General features: G+C 38.9%; 1 protein-coding gene across 2 annotated transcripts in view; it reads right to left on the bottom strand.

The window, feature by feature from the left end:
- scfd1 (sec1 family domain containing 1) overlaps nucleotides 1-21,383 on the bottom strand; it is a 150,774-nt gene that overhangs the window by 35,911 nt on the left and 93,480 nt on the right. For both annotated transcript variants that reach the window (XM_072267208.1, XM_072267216.1), the window contains one exon: nucleotides 2,605-2,658. In XM_072267208.1, coding sequence (XP_072123309.1) covers nucleotides 2,605-2,658 — 54 coding nt within the window. The remainder of the gene's footprint in view (nucleotides 1-2,604; nucleotides 2,659-21,383) is intronic.

Below are 21,383 nucleotides of genomic sequence, written 5' to 3'. Positions count from 1 at the left end.
CCAATTTGTTTTCCATGCCCTGAAATTGTCACTAATATTTATTGAAAATGTCATGGACCAGTAGTGAACTTTGTGCACTGTCTGTTAATTCAAGAAAAAGAAACACAGATGATGCCAGGTTTATTATTTTCATCCCTTCAGAGTACAAAATGTTCTAGCCCAAAGTGGCTCTTATTATTTGTTGAAGGAGTTTTGAAATTTTTTTTCTTGGAGTGCTGCTTCAAGTTACTCAAGTACCAAAGCAAACTGATTGCTCTATAGCTGTCAGTTTACCTTTCTCTCTCTGTTTCAGCAAGGGGACAACATTTGCAATCTGCAGTACATCGTCACCATACTTGTATAAAAGGTAGATTGGAAAATGGTGGCAGCTACATCTTCCAATTTCTACCTTTATCCAGTTACTCAACTAAATTTTGAAATGAGACAAGGTATTTCCATATTAAAAATTCGAGGTAATTTCCTCAGTGAATTAAAAATACATTCCATATTTCCATACAATGTAGGTGGTGGCTATTTTGGTTCAGCTGGCTCACCATTTATCACCAATCTTCCCTATAACCTATTCTTATGGAATTGACTTTCTTTTCTATTATCAACGACAAAGTAGCATTATTTGACAGACAACCTGCTCTTTAAGTCAGTAATTATCAGTAATACAAAAAGGCACATGATTTTTAAAGTTTGGATAGCACTTCAGTGCAGATTTCTATCAGAAATTGTAAGCAAGATGTTCAAATTCCTTCCTAGTTCTATACATAGAGTCAAATTATATGCAACTATGGTATTTAGTCACAAGTAGACAATACTCTACACTTGTCTCAGTGATTAGAACTCAGCTTGACAACACCTCAGATGGAGCAGTCTGTGTGACTGGCACTTGGTTAGCATCTCAAGTTTATTCCCTCCACATAGTTCTGTGGCTGCAAGGTGCCTTATTTTAAAAATGCACCAACAACTCTCTATGCCTTGACAGCATCTCCAAACCAGTGACCTCCAACACATTCCAGGTTACAGTGACCTTAATATACCATCAATCCTTTATTATATCTCAATCAAAATCCTCAAATGTATTACCTGACTACTCTGGGAATACTGTGCAGTCCACAAGGAATGAAGAGGGTTAAGAAGTCAGTTCACAACTACCTTCTCCAAGGGCAAGCAGGATTTAATGAAGCCTTATCAATGTGCCAAGCTTCATCAATAAATCATGTAAAGTACATTCAGTATTCTACAGAAAACACCGGAAAGCATCAGTCAGCAACTTGGAAAGAAGAACGGAGTTAATGTTTCAAGTCAAAGGCCATCAGAACTGGGAAACTGAGAAAACAAGCTAATATTAAATGCAAAGATGGTGGGAGGTAGATGAATAGGACAAGGGAATATATCTAGCATGGTCTTCATAAACAGCTTATCATAACAATAATCCTGGGCTGACCCTTCCTTTGTCCTACCTGTCACTCCGCAAGCCTCTGCAACTTAAAGCTAGTTTATTTTCTCTCTTTTTTTCAGCCTGTAATGTTCACTGTGCTGGTATTTCCACACATGTGCACTCAACATCACTAAGACCAATGAAATGATTGCAGACTTCAGGAAGGGGGAGTCGGAAGAACACACACTGGTCATCATTAGGGGAGGGGAGGTCAGTGGTGGAAAGGATGAGCAGTTTCAAGTTCCCGGATATCAACATCTCACAGGATCTATCCTGACCTCACCATATTGATGTAATTATGAAGCAAACCAGTGACTATACTTCTTTAGGAGTCTGAGGAGATTAGGTATGTCAATTTGCTTATTTTCGTTCAATATTCTAGTCAATCTATTGATGAGCATTCTCCCAAATTCTGTTTCTCACTTGGCCATGCTGAACCATACCAAAATACAGACATTGGCCCAACTTTTGGTGGCTATTGCACTGAGAAATGCTGACAGTTTCTTGTGGAAATGCCAATGAGTTTGAGGACTTCTGTACTAACTCAGAAAGTCCAAACTTAATAACCAAGCTCCACATGTCTATTCTTGGTCTTCTTGTTTCCCTGGACCCTTCCTGAAGTCTAGAAATGAAGCTGGATTTTGCTATGATTCACCAGCATAGCATTACTTTGGAAACTGTTCTCAAATCCTGCATCAGATTAAGTCTGACAGAAGATACCTGGACCTGTTATTTCAATAGTAATTGTAGAGCTGGTGTTCTGTAAAACTCATTTTTTGCATTGTGCGTTAGAAAGTGAAAAATAAAGAAAATTCTTTATTATTGAATTCATATTAATGCTAATATAATTTTTAAAGTACTTCAATACAACACCTCTAATAATAAGCACACGCTTTTTGAATAGGATTCTATTAAAGGTTATTTCGCGTAATTTTGTAAAGGAAGGTTGGAGCTTTCTGCACTGAACTTTCAAATGCCAGCTCAAACATATTTTGCAAAACTGAGCCATGTTGAAAGAAAGACAAAAATGTAAACATGAAGCCAAACAAATTAGGTGATCTGGTGAAATAATGGAACAAACTTGAGAAGATAAATGCCTATGAATCTTGATATAAAGACAGCCACGCAATTTTATTTTGTAATTCTGATCAATGCTAATACTTAATTTTACTCACAGGATTTGATTTCATCTCTATTAAGTTGTCCAAGATACGAGTCACTGGCAGATTCTGAAAAGGAGATAATCAGGAGTTTGTTAATTATTAGCTATGAAGAAGAATGAAAGGGAAATATTCATAAGCTTTATTAAGCCTTTAGCATTTGGTTTTGCATCTTCAGACTCCTCAAACAGCATTATAAATTCCTATGCGCCAAACCATGCTTTCTCAGCTTCCCAAATTACATAATTATCAAAACAAATTAAGAAAAATAATGAATAAACAATTACTGAATTAGTTCAACACACTCTTGCCTTTTCTAACTATCCCACTTTAGATTGTACGTGATCCCGACTCGACTCAAACAGAAGTGAATGATTGGTCTGCAAGAAATGTGGTGGGAGTCTTCAGATAACACTCAGATGCAGCTGTTCTGGTTCTTTTCTCACGGCATATTGTATACGATTAACATATGATTAAGCTTATTTCCTCAGTCATTTCCAATCATTGCTCTACGAGTAATCATTAATATACAATTTTATAAGACTTGTAATTTTAAAAAACACATAGAAGATACTAGCAATATTCAACAAGTCAGACAATATCTACGGAAAGAGAAACAGAGTTAATGTTTTAGGTCAATGAAATAGGGGATAAGGTGTTTTGATTTTGCCACTTTTCCAGTTCTCACGAAAGCCTCAAATTTCAACTCTTTTCTCTCTTCGCAGATGCAACCTGACTCGAGCATTTACAACATTTTCTGTTTGTATTTTAAATTTCCAACAACGCCAGCCATTTGATTTTCTCTATGCAATGTTACTTCTGTTATCATTTTGCATTCTTCCATTGACTGGGCTGGAAGTGAAGACAGAGGGGATAAAAACAGCATAAACCACCAATATAAATAGTTATATTTCTGAAAATATATCTTAGCCAAACAATTTACCGAATCGATTCTTCTTATTCCCAGAGAACCCACAGTTCTACAATTCTACTAGCTACAAAACCATCAACAATTCACCCAAAACCTTGCTAACCTTGCCATCTCCACCACACTCCACCTCCATCCCCATTACCACTCTGCACCAGATGTAAAGATTGCAGCAGAATGAGTAATCAGGAGGTTTAGCAACACAATGTGCCAATGTCAGGTTCATATATTCTGGCCTGCTGCGTTCACCAGCAACTTTGATGTGTGTTGCTTGAATTTCCAGCATCTGCAGAATTCCTGTTGTTTTCATATATTCAAGTTACACAGGCTTCAGGAACTCAAATTTGCTTGCTTTGTGTGCAAGGCTTGCTAACAATTGATTCCTGAAATACCATGAGGAACCTGCGTAGATGAAAGATAAAGACATTTTGCATTTCACTGCAAACATTTGCTTTATACTTTAAATAATTGGCGAGGTTGAAGGAAGTAGCTTTTAAAAGAAAAACAAAATGTCACTTTAATCATTAAATATTTTCCAAAATGGAAAATTCCTAATAGTTTGTCATTACTTCATCTTATTTTTAATTAATTTTCAGCCTTTCCAGAATATCCAGTGTCCAGCATTTTATCTAATATAAAGTGCTCATTATGAACAATATTTCTTCCTTCCTTCAAAAACAGTCAATTAATTATAATTAAAATCATTACAGACAAATACAGAAATTTCAACTACATCTTGAACTTTCCTCTGGTCTTAAGTTCTACTTCAAATATTTAATAGCCACCAGCAATTTTTTAGAATTTAGAATAAGCATGGTAACAGGACCTTCCAGCCCACAAGTCCATGCTGCCCATTTACCAATTAACCAACTAACCCTTACATCTTCAGAATGTGAGAGGAAACCACAATGCACAGGGAAAAAAAAATCCATCAAATTCGTGGTCACCTTCGGAGAGACACCAGGGGTTGAACCCGGGTTCCGATATGTGGGAAGCACGTGCTCTCCCACTGAGCAACATCCCTGACCAAAATAGGTTTTAAAATTATTTCTCTGTAATTACAATTCATATCTTTTTGAGCTGGTTACCAAAATTATTTCAAAGCAATATTCCAGAAACATGTTACATATTGTTTAATAATCTAAATTTATCTATTCCTTAAGCTTCTTACTAGATTGCAGCCCCTCATCGTCTTTAATCTTTCTTGATTGTTGATATTTGCAAACAGAAATTTTACAAAAGTATGAAGGGGCAAAAGAATGTCATTTGTGTTTGAAAGGAGAAAAATTATGCCTTGTTGCCTCGCTCAGATTCAACTTGGATATTCTAAAAATTCTTTTGCAAACATTGTGCAAGGCATTTAAGCTCAAGTGGAGGTGTAACACACAAAACAATGATCTGAATGAAAACAAGCTTAATTGCAAATACAAGAGTGAACATTCCTTGAGGTTGATGTAACCTAACTGGAATGCGAGATGTATTGATAAGGATATCAAATAATGAGCAATCATGGATCAACGAAATGAGAGAACAGATTCGAGCATCCAAATGCTTACTCCAGTTGAGACTTTTTTTCATTATTCATGTTGATAAGCAATATTCAAGAATACAATTAGATCCACATTAATTAATAAATACTTAGATTCCATCAATATATTTCACAGCATTAGCCAGTTACTTTTGGAAAAAAATCATATATGCTTCCAAATTCATATTTTCTCCTTCCTCACACCATAAGAATATAAAATAAACATCAATTAAGCTGTTCAGTTTAGTATAGCTTTAATTCAAATAGATCTAAAAATACTAAAAGGCCCTTTAGAATACCACCAAAAAAGATCTTACATGCAAGTCAACATGATGGTGTTAACTACCAATAAAAACAAACTGCTTCAAGTCTCGGGTATTATGGATGAATGTGTAAGAACTCCTACTGTAACAGTTCAAATAGTACACATAATTATAAAATTAATCCTTCTACCTGAAGTATAAGCTATGGTTGCCAAATGTTAACCATATTTCTTTTCATTTTTAGATGTGAGAATGATCCATTTTCATAAAACAATCTAAAAAATTATTATCTGCGTTTGATTCATCAATGGAAGTGATGCAGTTAAGCAACTACTTCAGATCTCATTTACTGACCTGTGGTCTGGAACAAGTTCTGTGTTTTAAGGATATATAAACAGTGCTCTCTGTCACATTTATATTTAGGACACAGGCCTTAGAATTAAAACTTATGCACAAAAAGGAAAGTTGCTGTATGCAATGCTCACATGGATTCCCTTATATAACTTTATCATAAAGAGGTGCTGTAGTAAACTACAAAGATATCAGTGTTTAATGCCTCATTGGTTTTCTATTGGCAGTAGTTACGACACTGAAATTTTCCAGTCTTAGCAACACTGGCAGAAGATTGCATACTTAAGTCTAGTGAGACAATGTCTGCATTCAAAATGTGATATTACTCATAAATTTATATCATATTATTTCCTTTCATAAGCAGGTGCTTTTAATTGAAATCATATGATTTTTTTTCATCTTTCAGTAATTCACTCGATTTTAGCCATCCCATATTTTTCTTTGGTGAATTCACTAATTATTAGATCAATTTCTTCTGAAATTAATACATTCAGTTTTCATCTCCATATTTCCTCTACCAAACAGCAATCATCTTATACTTTATACTAGTTCTATGCAAAAATAACCGGTGATTTTATGTAGATGTCTTAATTTTGGGGAGGAGTTAGAATAATTTTATTCATGCCAAGGACAGCATCTGATTTTCCCTACCCAAAACCAAGTAATATACCTTACACTGATTGCTTGGAGCTGCATTTTTGTACACAGCCATCTACTGTAGTTAGCCAAGCAGCCACCCACTCAACTTCCTCTAAGAGAAGATATTCAATGGAGTAGCCTAGACCTTTTTCTGAGTTTCTAGAATTCCAAATGCAATCTTTAAGGAAATTAAAGAACACATGGACACACAAGCCCACGTGTAATAACTTCCTTAAAATATTAATAACTGTATTACTGTACTACAAACTGCTGACGCATAGATATGAATTTATTGAATGATGTGACATTGAGGAAGGTCCCCTCAGCCCCTGAGCAAAAGACACCCTGTCTGGCTGCAGCCAAGGTGAGAAGGATCCTTGCCAAGGTAAACCCACGCAAAGCTGCATGAGCTAAACAAAATACCTGGTCAACTGCTGAGGAATTATGTGGCTCAGCTAACAGAGGTCTTAACGGACATCTTTAATATCTCTTTGAAACAGTCCACTACCCCTGCGGGCTTCAAGATAGCTACTATCATTCTGGCGCCCAAGATAGCAACAGTAACTGACCTAAATGATTACCACCAGAGGGACTGACTTCAACAATCATGAAATGCTTTGAGCGGCTGGTATCGGATCATACAAAATCACACCTTCCAGCTATATTGGATCCTTTGTAGTAAGTCCACCACTCAAACCAGCCCACTGATGATGCCATAGACTCAGCCTTCAACTCTGTCCTGTCCCACCGGGAATACGATGCCTATGTCAAGATGTTGTTCATTGACTTCAGCTCGGTGTTTAACACAATCATCCCTTACAGGCTGGTGGGTAAACTGTCTGTAACTGGATCCTGGACTTCTTGACAGAAGGACCCAGTCAATCTGAGTTGGCGGCGACATTTCAAGCTCCATTACACTGAGCACTGAATTCCCCCCCCCGGGCTGTGTGCTGAGCCCGCTGCTGTTCACACTGCTGACTCACGACTACACTGCTAGATCCTGCTCAACCCACATCATCAAGTTCGCTGACGATACAACAATGGTTATCCTCATCTGCAACAATAATGATTCTGCATAGAGAGAGGAGATAGAAAACCTTGCCAAATGGTGTGAGAACCTGAGTCTCAACGTGGACAAGACGAAAGAGATGACCGTGGACTTCAGGAAGGTGCAAGGCAACCATTCTCCATTGCACATCAATGGCTCTGCTGTGGAAAGAGTGAAGACCACAAAGTTCCTTGGTGTGCACATAATAGACAATCTAACAACTCTGCATTATTCAGGAAAGCAAGGCAGTGCTATACTTACTGAGGAGGTTGAGATGTGCAATGCTCCCTGGGCTCATTCTAACAGCTTTCTACAGGAGCACCATCGAGTGTCCTGTCTGGCTGAATCATTGTGTGGTACGGAAGCTGCAAGGCACAGACTGCAAGACCCTAGAAAGGATAGTTAAAAACCTGCTGAGAGGATCACCAGGGTGCCACCCACCCCCATTTAGGGTATTTACTAGCAGCGTTATAGATGAAGGGCCCAAAGCATTGTTAAGGATCCCTACCACTCATTCTACAATCTGTTTGACCCACAACCGTCAGGAAGGAGGACTAAAACTGCTGGAGTGGATAACATCAGACTGTGAGACTAATGAATATCTTGTCCCCAGCGCAGTCTCATCACTAGGACAGTGAGCTGTCTACTGTTTATCTATGCTGTGCATTACATGCATTTTATTATGGTAATATATTTTATTTTATGTGCACTGTGATCTGGAGGAATGTTATTTGGATTGTTTATATATACAGTGCCCATAAAAAGTACTCACTCCCCTTTGGAAGCTTTCATGCTTTATTGTTCTACAACATTGAATCACAGTGGATTTAATTTGACCTTTTCTGACACCGATCAACAGAAAAGACTCATCCGTGTCAAAGTGAAAACAAGTTTCTACAAATTATTCTACAAATAGTTATTACAATTATTAAAAACAAAATAATTGATTGCATAATTACTCACCCCCTTCAAGTCAGTATTTAGTAGATGCTACCTTTGGCATCAATTACAGCCTTGAGCCTGTGTGGATAGGTCTCTATCAGCTTTGCACATCTGGACACTGCAATTTTTCCTCATTCTTCTTTACAAAACTGCTCAAGCTCTATCAGATCGCATAGGAATCGTGAGTGAACAGCCGTTTTCAAGTCCAGCTACAAATTCTCTATTGGATTGAGATCTGGACTTTGACTTGACACTCCAGGACATTAACTTTGCAGTTTTTAAGCCATTCCTGTGTAGCTATGGCTTTATGCTTGGGGTCATTGTCTTGCTGGAAAACAAATCTTCTTCCAAGTTGCAGTTCTCTTGCAGGATTTCCCTGTATTTTGCTAACTTAATTTTACCCTCTACCTTCATAAGCTTTCCAGGGCCTGCTGCAGTGAAGTATCCCCATAGCAGCAGCCTCCACCATTCTTCACGGTAGGAATGGTGTGTTTTTGATGATGTGCAGTGTAGCGTTTAGACTGATGGCCAAATGCTCAATTTTGGTTTCATCCAACCATAGAGCCATCTTCCAGCTGACAAGTCTCCCACATGCCTTGTGGGAAACTCTAGTCAAGATTTCATACGAGTTTTTTTTCCATAGAGGCTTTCTGTTTGCCACTCTCCCATAAAGCTACAACTGGAGAAGCACCCAGGCAACAGTTGTATGCACAGTCATTCCCATCTCAGCCACTGAAGCTTGTAACTCCTCTAGAGTTGTCATAGGTCTCTTGGTGGCTTCTTTCACGAGTCCCCTTCTTGCACGGACACTCAGTTTTTGAGGACGGCCTGCTCTAGACAGATTTACAACTGTGTCATATTTCTTCTATTTCTTGATGATTGACATAAGTGTACTCCAAGGGATATTCAATGACTTCAAAATTTTCTTGTATCCACCTCCTGACTTGTGCTTTTCAATAACCTTTTTGTAGAGTTGCTTGAGCATTCTTTTGTCCTCAAGGTGCAGTTTTTGCCAGGATACTGACTCGTTAGCAGATGGACCTTCCAGATACAGGTGCAGTTCTACTACTTTTTGACACCAACATCTTGACTGTACACAGGTGATCTCCATTTAACTAATTACATGACTTTTTAAAACCAGTTGGCTGCACCAGTAATGATTTGGTGCGTCATATTAAAGGAGGTGAACACTTATGCAATCAATTATTTTTTGCTTTATATTTGTAATTAATTTAGATCACTTTGTAGGGATGTTTGTACTTTAACACAAAAGAGTCTTTTTCTGTTAATCAATAGCAAAAAAACCAAATTAAATCCACTGTGATGCAATGTTGTAAAACAATAAAACATGAAAACTTCGGGGGGGGGGGGCGGCGTGAATATTTTTTTATAGGCACTGAATATACAATCAGATGGCAATGAACTTGAACTCAACCTTGTTTGAAACCAAAGAACTATTTCTCCTTTGTACACCAATGGGGATTATTCCACCTGGTGGCTTTAAGGTTTTGGATGTCAGTTCAAAACATCGACTATCCATAGATGCTCCTGACCTGCGAGTCCCTCTAGCATTTTGTGTACGCTGGTAACATTATGCTCAACTACAAAACTTTGATTTAGATGTTTTAACATTATAGTTGACCCCAAATAATTCATTACAAAGTGCTATTCGAGTTTGCCAGTTGTATGTTTGACTTTCCCAAATGCACCATCAATTCTTAAAGCCACAATTAAATTGCATTCACAAAACCCATGTGATAACCTGATGACATGGAGATCAATAGAGCTGTGGATAGTTGGAAAGGTCGTGAAAAGATACCATAGCATATAAATTAGTTGGAAATTAGGGCAAAGAAATGGAAGATGGAGTTTGAAAACAAAAGGAACTGCAGGCGCTTGAATCTGGAACAAAGTACAGAATGAAAAGGAAGAACTCAGAAGATCAAGCAGCAGAAAGTGCAAGTTGATGACTTAGATCGAGACCATGCATTGGTCAGACCACATTTGTAGTACTGTGAGCAGCTTGAGACCCCAATCAAAGGGAGGATGTGCTGGCTTTGGAGAGGATCTAGACAGAGTGTACAAGAATGGTTCAGGGAATGAAAGAGTTAATGTATGAGAAGAGCACTTGATGGCTCTGGGCCTGTATTCACTGGAATTTAAAGGGATGGGGAGAGGGGGGTAAGCAGAATCTCACTGAAACCTATCGAATATTGAAAGGCTGATTAGAGTGACGTTGAGAAGCTGTTTCCAGTAGTGGGAAAGTCTAGAATCAGTGGCATTACCTCTGAATAGAAGGCTGTCTCTTTTGAACAGAGATGAGGAGGAATTTCTTTAACCAGAGGATGGTGAATCTGTGGATTTCATTGCCACAGATGCCCGTGGAGGCTAAGTCATTGGGTATATCTAAAGCAGAGGTTGGTAGGTTCTTAATTAGTGAGTGTATCAAATGTTAAAGGGGAAAAGGCAGGAGAATGGGGCTGAGAGGGAATAATAAGTTAGTGATGATCAAGTGGCAAAGCAGACCCAATGGGTCGATGCCCTAATTCTGCCCCTATCAGCACTGAGAGGGAAGATTGCTAGTTTATGAAGGATATGAGGCATGAGATGGTAGGTAATAGGTAGAATCCGATGGGAATGAGATAATAGGCATATAAAGCCAGGCATAAGAAAGGGATGTGAACAAAAGGAGAGGAAAACTAATGGAAGGGTGAGTGTGCATGGGTGGAGGACACTGGTGGTGAGGATCACCTGAAACTAGAAAATTCAGTGTTCATTCCTAATAAAGTTTAATTATTAATTGGAAATAATGTGAGGTGATACATTTTGGGAAGTCAAATAAAAGAGGGAATATACAGTAAATGGCAGGACCCTTAGAAGTATTAATTCACAGAGGTACAAATTCATAGCTCCCTGAAAGAAGCAAAACAATTGGACAGGGTAGTAAAACAAATATACAGCATGCTTTGCTTTCAATTGGGGCAATGAGTATAAAAGTCAGGAAATTGTATGACAGCTGCATAAACGTTTGGTCAGCTGTATAAACCTTTGGTTAGGCCACATTTGGAGTTGTGCGTGGAATTCTGGTCCCACACTACAGGACTAATATAGAGGCTTTGGAGTGGATGCAGAAGTTCACCAGGATTGGAATGTACTAGCTAAAAGGAGTGGTTCTACAAACTTAAGATTGCCTTTTTTTCTGGAGCGTCTGATGCTAAGTGCAACTGATCGAAGTATATAAAATTATGAGAGGCATCAGATAATCAGAATCTTTTTCCCCCAGAGTAGAAAGGTCAAACACCACAGGACATAGGTTTAAGTTTTTTAAAACACAGAAAGTGATTGGTGCCTGGAACACACTGCTAGGGGAGATGTAGAAGCAGATAAATGCCAACATTTGAGAGGTATTTGAACAAACCCAAGAACTGACAAGGAAAGAGGTTTGCAAAGCATGTCCAGGCATTAGATTGGCAACCCAATCAGCACAGACACTGTATGCTGAAGAACGAATTCTTGTGCTAACTGGTAACAATCATAACAGATCAGATCTTAAAACAGATAGTAATAAGTTTTGCTCACTGTAAAACATAGAACATAAAAATCTATAGCACATTACAGGCCCTTTGACCTACAATGTTGTGCCGATCATGTAACCTACTCTGGAAACTGCCTAGAATTACTCTACTGCATAGCCCTCTACTTTTCTAAATTCCATGTACCTACCCAAGAGTCTCTTAAAAGACCCTATTGTATCTACCTCCACCACCTTCTCAAGGGCAACGAGGGATGGGCAATAAATGCTGGTTTAGCTGGCCACATCCCATAAATGAATAAATTAACAAAAACACTATTGCCAGCAGTGTATTCTGTGAAAAACTTACCCCTGACATCCCCTCTGTACCTGCTTCCAAGCACCTTAAAACTATGCCCCCTCATTTTAGCCATTTCAGCCCTGGGAAAAAGCCTCTGGCTATCCACACGATCAATGCCTATTATCTTATATATCTCAATCAGGTCACCTCTCATCCTCCATCAATCCAGAGAAAAAGCCAAGTTCACTCAACCTATTCTCATAAGGCACACTCTCCAATACAAGTAATATCCTTGTAAAGCTCCTCTGCACTCTTTCTATAATATCCACATCCTTCCTGTAGTGAGGTGACCAGAACTGAACACAATACTCCAAGTGAGGTCTGACCAAGGTCTTATACAGCTGTGACATTACCTTGCGCTCGTGAACTCAATCCCACGGTTGATGAATGCCAACACACCATATGCCTTCTTAACAATGCTGTCAGCCTGCGCAGCAGCTTTGAATGTCATATGGATACGGACCCCAAGATCTCTCTGATTCTCCACACTACTATATTCTGTCTTCAAATTTGATCTACTGAAATGAACCACTTCACACTTATCTGGGTTGAACTCCATCTGCTACTTCTCAGCCCAGTTCTGCATCCTATTGATGTCCCGCTGTAACCTCTGACAACCCTCCAGACTACCCACAACACCCCAACCTTTGTGTCATCAGCAAACTTACTAACCCACCCTTCTACTTCTTCATCCAGGTCAATTATAAAAATCACAAAGAGAAGGGGTCTTAGAACAGATCCCTGCAGAACACCAATGGTCACCAACCTCCATGCAGAATATGAATCACCTACAACCACTTTTTTGCCTTCTGTGGGCAAGCCAATTCTAGATCCACAAAGCAATGTCTCCTTGGATCCCATGCCTCCTTATTTCTGTATAAGCCTTGCATAGGGAACCTTATCAAATGCCTTACTGAAGTCCATATACACAACATCCACTGCTCTACCTTCAATGTGTTTTGTCACATCCTCAAACAATTCAATCAGGCTCATAAGGCACGACCTGCCCTTGACCAAACCATGCTGATTATCCCTAATCAGATTATGTTTCTCCAAATGCTCATAAATCCTGCTTCTTAGGATCTTATCCAACAACTTGCCCACTACTGAAGTAAGATAATTTAGTTCATATGAGGCAATCCTTTCAGCACTATTGAAATACATAATGTTTATTTCTTACATATTTTTCAATTTAACATAATTAAGCCTTTTGTTACATTTAAATAATCTATTTTTTCATAAAAATGTCCTAATTATTCTTTATGACACAATTATGAGAATAGTTTCAGGACAAGGAAATACCATCAATCAACAATTTTGCTGCTGTTTTGTTAGCACAGCTACAGGACACAAGGTGGTCACCCTGTATCAGCAAGGCCTCTCCCAAGCAGAATTTTTGCAGCAGACAGGAGTTTCAAGATGTGTGGTCGAAGCTCTCCTGAAGAGGCACAAAGAAACAGGCAAGATTGAGGACCAGAAACACAGTGGTCAGCCACAGAAGCAGAGTGCAGCAGATGAGAGATACATCAAACTTGCATCCCTTCTAAATCAGAAGTCCAACTCTGCCGTTCACTCTGAACTCACAGAAACCACTGGAACCCAATTACACCTCTCTACATTCTAGAGAAGTCTTGTTAGAAGTGGTGTCAATGGAAGTTACTGCCAAAAGCTATTCCTCTGAAGTGGAAGCAAAGCCAAGAGATTCACTACGCATAAAAACACAAGGACTGGGGTGCTGAACAATGGCAGCATTTGCTCTGGACTGAGGAGACAAAATTAGAAATTGTGGCAGTTTGTCTGTAGAAGAGCCAGAGAGCTCTACAGGGATGAGTGCCTGCAGCTAATAGTGAAGCACGAGAAAGGTTCCCCGCACTCCCTGCAGGTTTGGGACAGCATTTCTGCAAATGGAGTTGGTCATCTGGTCAGAATTAATGGAGTCCTCAGTGCTGAGAAGTACAAGCAGATTGTCATCCATCATGCAATCCCATCAGTTCTAAAGTCATTCTGCAGCAGGACAATGACCCCAAAGGTCAAAAAGAACTATCTTCAGAAAAAAAACCTTAAGGAGTTCTGCAACAGATGCTATGGCCTTAACATCATCAAGGCTGTTTACCTGGAGAGACAGAAGCAAGCGAGACAGCCAAAGTTTGCAGAAGAACTGTGGCAAGTTGTCCAAGACGGCTGGAAAAACTTACCAGCCAGTTTTCTTACAAACTGCACAACAGAGTACCTAACAGAACTGATGCAGTTTTAAAGGCAAAGGGTGGTCACTATTTTTTGTTATTTAGAAACTATTCATTTCATTATTTTTGAAAACATTTTCGCTTTACTCTTTTTTAATGATCTTTGCATAGTTGTCTGTGTGTGTGTGTGTGTGTGTGTGTGTGCGCGCGCATATATATATATATATATATATATATATAAAAACTAGAGAGCAATACATTACATATTTGAGTTGAGATGCATTCTATATTGACCTGGAGTTTATAGCTAAGCAGGAAAGAGTGTAATGTATTAAACGTTTCAGTAATATGTGACTAATATTATAAATATATTGTTTGATTAAGCATTCTATGTTTGTTTACATAATACATTATGGGTTATATGTAAGAAGTACGTGAATGGTATATGTCATTATGCCACCACGTCATATGTCCGCGCCTCACTAAAGTACATTGAAGTAGACGTGTTATCCCTGGCTATTGCACTTTTCTTTCGATTAGTTTCTGGAGTTATAAAACATAAAAATACAAATACACAAGGTATCACAAACTCCCTTTAACATCGAATAGTACAGCACAGTACAGGCCCTTCGGTCCACAATGTTGTGCCGCCCCTCAAACCCTGCCTCCCATATAAACCCCCACATTAAATTCCTCCATATACCTGTCTAGTAGTCTCTTAAACTTCATGAGTGTATCTGCCTCCACCACTGACTCAGGCAGTGCATTCCACGTACGAACCACTGAGTAAAAAAAACCTTCCTCTAATATCCTCCTTGAACTTCCCACCCTCTACCTTAAAGCCATGTCCTCTTGTATTGAGCAGTGGTACCCTGGGGAAGAGGCGCTGGCTATCCACTCTGTCTATTCCTCTTATTATCTTGTACACCTCTATCATGTCTCCTTTATGTGGTATACATGAAGAAAAATAAATTGCATTTGGTGGAGGCCTTTCAGAAACAGTACATGAACTTACAGGTATCAGTTTCAAGGTAAAACAGTCTTCTGCTCTGCTGATTTTATGCTCTTATTACATTAGGTTCTAGGGAATTCCAATCTATACCAGACATCCCACCCTGCAAAAACTCATTTCAGGGAGGTAGCACCATCAATTTGCGGGAGACTCCCGGAACTTCCGGGAGAGGTGGGATGTTTGCAATAGAGTAGCTCCTTAGTAACTAGCCAGCTAGTTTAAATAATGTTAGCTATGCTGATGAACAAATGGCACCTGTTAAACTCACCTCAACATGTCTCTTACATTTTAACCCACCATGGGCAATAGAAAAGTCACTGTTGCAAACAGCACAGCGAGCAACACTGTCATTATTTTTGACTCCTATTAGGCAGGGGTACACTTTAGGGTAGTCTGGGGTGACGTACATTTTATATTTTCTTTTTTTTGGAAAACTCTCTCATGGCATGCTCTCACTCGCTTGCTCTCTCTCTCTCTCGTGGTCACTCTCTGGCTTGCTTTCTCTCTTGCTCACATGCTCTTGTTTGCTCTCTCTCTCGTGATCATTTTCGCGCCTTCTCTTTTGCTTTCTCTCTCGCTCACTCTCAAAAAAATTGATTTCTGTGATATTGTATATAAGTTGCGGGCATCAGGGAGCCACTATTAATATGCAGGAGACTCCTGGAACTTCCGGGAGAGGTGAGATGTCTGTTATACCATGATAAATTATCCTGACTCATTCTCTCAGTCTTAAATTTTAAATTAACATTGCTTTTACACTTTACAGTAAAGCACTTCATAATGGGAAAATATGCTAATCAAATTGATTCATTACAATGTGAACATGAGGTAGAGCATTTCTAAATTCTTTATTTTTCAAAGGATTTTTTTTTAAACAAAGAGCCTGGTTAATCTTTCTGTTCACTTACATAATTAATTTTCTTCCCCCAATTAGAAATTTAAGCTTCTATTGTTGGCCAACTTTACAACATGGAAAACAAAATTTAACGAGTCCATGTATAACAGGCTACATATGAAATAATCATTTGAGATGTTCTTTTCTCTTTCAACTCATTTATTCTGCTGTCAGATTGCTAATAGACTGATAGCTTGCCTTTTTTTTGCAACATTTTTCTACTCAGCTACTTTTGTGACATAAGATTTCCTTTTCTATTTCAATTTCTATCCAATCCGAGACTTAACTGAAAATGATTACATTGGTAAAATCACCATGGAAATCAGAACATGAAGCAAATCAAATAATAGCGCAGTTCTACCTGTAGTTTTATAAGAATACTTATCCACATAAATTGATAGTAAATTAAACATAAAAAAAATTAAAAACAGAAAAAAAATGGAAACAGTTGGTTAGGTAGAAAGAGAAACAGAGCTAACATTTCGAGTCAAAGACCCTTCATTGGAACAGCTCTTCTTTTTGACGTATGCTTTCAGTTAAGATATCATGAAACACGAGCTAGAAAAGGAAAGGGTAAGGGGATGGCAGTTTGGATCCTGTAGCAAGCAGGTTAGCCACAGGCAATTGATAAAGTAGGGTTGGAATTGAAGTAAAAATGGGTCTTTCCTGAGTACCTGTGGATTATGCAGCCACCATTCTTTTTCCATGAGGGACAGCATTTAGATGTAAATGAGAGAACTAAAAATAAACTCCTAATAGTAATAATAGTAAGGGAAATTAAGTGAAACTAATGCTAGAGATTCTGTAGCTATCATAGATAAACAAAAGTAAAATGAGGTAGGGGCACTTCCACACAGATAGACAATAGTAACAAAGACTGACAGCAATATGGCGTCAATTGTTGTGAAGTCTGAAGAAAGACTGAGATGGAGAAAAGAGAAACGGCATATAAAGGAAATAATCTGAGGTCCTAAGTGAGTCCATTTCAGTATTGTGGCAAGGTTGGAAGCCTGAAAACCTGACTAGAGAGGTGTCCTTTTTCTTATGTCAGGTAATGGTAGCAGATTTGAAAAGAAAATTTCTTCTGAGGTATGAGGACTCTTACATCTTTTCGCTGTACACTGATGATTACATTCATACAACACATTAAAGCTTCATTACTTTTGCTGCCAATTTTCGCTGTACTATCACTTTCAAATGGCCTACCAATAACTACCAGTAAGTTGCCAATACAGATATATATTAGCAACTAATATCCATTACAAGCGCACAGATGCCCAGAACCATCTTGACTCTGCTTCCTCTCTCCCCACCTTCTACAAAGGCTGCTTTCCATTTCGCCAGTTCATGTTTTCTGATGCTGTTACTTTCAAAGCAGGAGCCTTTGAGATGTCTTTTTCCTTAAATGTGGTTTTTCTTTCTCCATAATTGTTAGAACCCTGGATAGCATCTCATCATTTCATGTATCCAGCTTTCATGTCTCACTTCCTGGATAAGGATATGGTTTCTGTGTTTCTCACTTTTCACCTCCACATTCAACAAATTTTATTTTGCAATTTTTGCCACCTTCAACAAGATTCAACCAATGGACACATTTCCACTCTCCACCTTCCATTTCTGCATTTCATCAGGATAGTTCCACTTGTGACCTCCAGCTTGCTTTCATCTCCATCAGTCACTCCACTACTTGCAACACTTCCCCACATAACTGCAGCAGATGCAGCTCCTTGCTTACCAATGAATGACCCAAACCATCTTCCTAGTGAAGCAGCAACTTACTCGTACTTTTTCCAAACCAATGTACTGCATTTGGTGCTCAAAATTTAGCATTCTCTGTACCGGAGAAACCAAACGAAGATTGGCTGATCGCTACTTCTGACTCCTTTTTGAGTCTACAAGGACCACATTCAGCCTCCCAGTTACTGGTCATGTTAATTCTCCATCCCACTCTAGCCTTTCAGCTTGTGGCTTCCTACATTGTTCTATCAAATACCAATATAAGGAAAACACCTCAACATCTGTCTGGTACGTTACAACCCTTGGGGCTCAATATTAAATGCAACTATGACTGATGACTGTTTTTTTCTGCCTGTATTAATACCGATCAGTTATGCTATACCTGCAATATCAACTCAGTTTTTCTTTCACCATAGATACTGCCTTATCTGGTGATCATTTCCAATACTGGCTTTTTGGGATTAGGTTTCAGCAACAGCTCTGACATGCCCCTTTGTTTTTCATTTCTCCAACTTCCTTTACTAATCTATTATTTGGACAGCTCTGTAAGTATTGAAATAATATTAGAAATAGCAGCTTGATATAAACTTGCTTGGATAGAATATCTTTGACTTGAAATGTTACTATTTCTTTATCCACTTATGCTCCCTGACCTGCTGAGTGTTTCCAACATTTTTTGCTATTTCAGATGTTGTTTTTAAATTTTCTGCCACATACGACTGGGGATCAGAAAGGGATGCTAGACGATCAGCTGATTAATAAGGATAGATGCAAGACAGCAGGAGGTGGTCTCATGAATACAAAGGAAGGAGAAGAGATGAGATAGATGAAACAATTAGAAATATTAGAAAACTGGTTTGACAAAGTTGATATGAAAGGGACAGTAAGTGAGGAGTGAATTGTTTACACTGTCGATTGCTATGACAGCCAGTTGGGTGGCCTGCTATTCTCTGGAAGCAGAAACAATGGGGTAGGAGCCAGTTTTTTGTATAATAGAAGCTTTGACTCACAGGTAGTCAGTCAAAAAGACAGTAATAAGGATCAAATAAAGGAACAGCATATTAAAAATGCTTGTTCTGCATTCTTGCGAATTGCTTCCAGCAGCCAGAGAGATACCATTATATTTACACAGATGTGCACAATTTATTATTCTACCACTGGAACATTTTATATACTGCCTTGAAATGTTGAAGTAATGAAATGTGATTTGTAAGGATATTTAACTAATAAATTGCAAAAATGTACTCATGAATTAAATCACAGATTTGGAACAAAAAGGATTTTGGTGTTATATTATAACAACATGCAAATATAGTTGCAGAAACCAAAACAAAGGAAGTCAAAATTTGTTTGTTGTTTTCAACTTCAATCAAGCAGAGTGTAAAATGTCAGCAAGACACATACACAATGTCAGCAAGACTCTCTTGTTTGAGACTAAAATGTCATTTTCTTTGTAAACACGAGGAATTCTGCAGATGCTGGAAATTCAAGCAACACACATCAAATTTGCTGGTGAACGCAGCAGGCCAGGCAGCATCTCTAGGAAGAGGTACAGTCGACATTTTGGGTCGAGACCCTTCGTCAAGACTTGGGTGCAATCGGCAATCGCCTCTGATCTGTGCCGACATTTACGTGCCGGGCAGCACCTAATTAATTAGCATGCTTATTTCGGCTTTTTTCTTAAAGATGTGCTGTGTGCCTCCTGGCTACTGCTGCGTTCTTCGCGGCAATGTACCGGGTCAGCTGCCCGGAGGGTGGGGGCCACTGCACCACCCAGCCTGCGACGACTCAGTCTAACACAACATCGTCAGTGTGCTCAGCGCTGTTTTCCCAATTCCGGTACGTGATACTACACTGTACATACGTTATTTCTACTTTATATAGGCTGTGTATTTTTACGTGTTATTTGGTAGATTTGGCAGCTTCATAATTTAAAGGTTACTGAAGAGCGCGTTTATGCCAACAGCACTTGCGTGAGATTTTCCGCCAAGAGCGCTTGCGTGAGATTTTCGCTACGGAGATCTGTGCAGGCAATCGTTGTAGAGAAGTATTTCTACTTTATATAGGCTGTGTATTTACCATATCATTCCTGCTTTTACTATATGTTACTGTTATTTTAGGTTTTGTGTGTTATTTGGCATGATTTGGTACGTTATTTCTGGGTCTGTGAACGCTCACAAAATTTTCCGATATAAATAAATGGTAATTGCTTCTTCGCTTTATGATATTTCGGCTTATGAACTGTTTCATAGGAACGCTCTACCTTCAGATGGCGGGGGAAACCTGTATATAAGTTTGCTGATGACACAACAGTTGTAGGCTGTATCTCGGGTAATGATGAGTTTGAGTACAGAGAGGAAATTAAGAACCTGGTAGCATGGTGCAAAGACAAAAACCTATCCCTCAACATCAGCAAGACGAAGGAATTGGTTGTTGACTTCAGAAGGAGTAGCGGACCACACGACCCAATTTACATCGGTGGTGCACAAGTGGAACAGGTCAAAAGCTTTAAGTTCCTCAGGGTCAATATCACAAATGACCTGACTTGGTCCAACCAAGCAGAGTTCACTGACAAGAAGGCCTACCAGCGCCTTTACTTCCTGAGAAAAGTAAAGAAATTTGGCCTGTCCCCTAAAACCCTCACTAATTTTTATAGATGCACCGTAGAAAGCATTCTTCTAGGGCGCATCACAACCTGGTATGGAAGCTGTCCTGTCCAAGACCGAAAGAAGCTGCAGAAGATCGTGAACACGGTGCAGCACATCACACAATCCAATCTTCTGTCTGTGGACTCACTTTACACCGCACGCTGTTGGTGCAGTGCTGCCAGGATAATCAAGGACACGATCCACCCAGCAAACACACTTCTCATCCCTCATCCCTCCGGGAGAAGGTACAGGAGCTTGAAGACTCGTACAGCCAGATTTGGGAACAGCTTCTTTCCAACTGTGATAAGACTGCTGAACGGATCCTGACCCGGATCTGGGCTGTACCTTCCAAATATCCGGACCTGCCTCTCGGTTTTTTTGCACTACCTTACTTTCCATTTTTCTATTTACTATTTATGATTTATAATTTAAATTTTTAATATTTACAAATTTTTACTATTTTTAATATTTAGTATTTGTAATCCAGGGAGTGGGAAGCGCAGAATCAAATATCACTGTGATGATGGTATGTTCTAGTACCAATTGTTTGGCGACAATAAAGTATAATAATTCAAATAACCAAACATTATAACAGTAGTGTGCAGAACAGCATCTCTTAAAGCACAACACGTTGAACCTTGAAGTGAATGGGCTACAACAGAAGACCTCACGGGATTCCACTCCTTTGCTAAATAAAGTGACCATTGAGTGCATGTATTCCTTTTCAATAGGCACAACTCAGGTACAG

The sequence above is a fragment of the Mobula birostris genome, chromosome 1, assembly GCF_030028105.1.
Source record: "Mobula birostris isolate sMobBir1 chromosome 1, sMobBir1.hap1, whole genome shotgun sequence".
NCBI lineage: Eukaryota > Metazoa > Chordata > Chondrichthyes > Myliobatiformes > Myliobatidae > Mobula > Mobula birostris.
The sequence above is the reverse complement of the archived record's forward strand: the minus strand, read 5'-3'. Positions and strand labels throughout refer to the sequence as shown.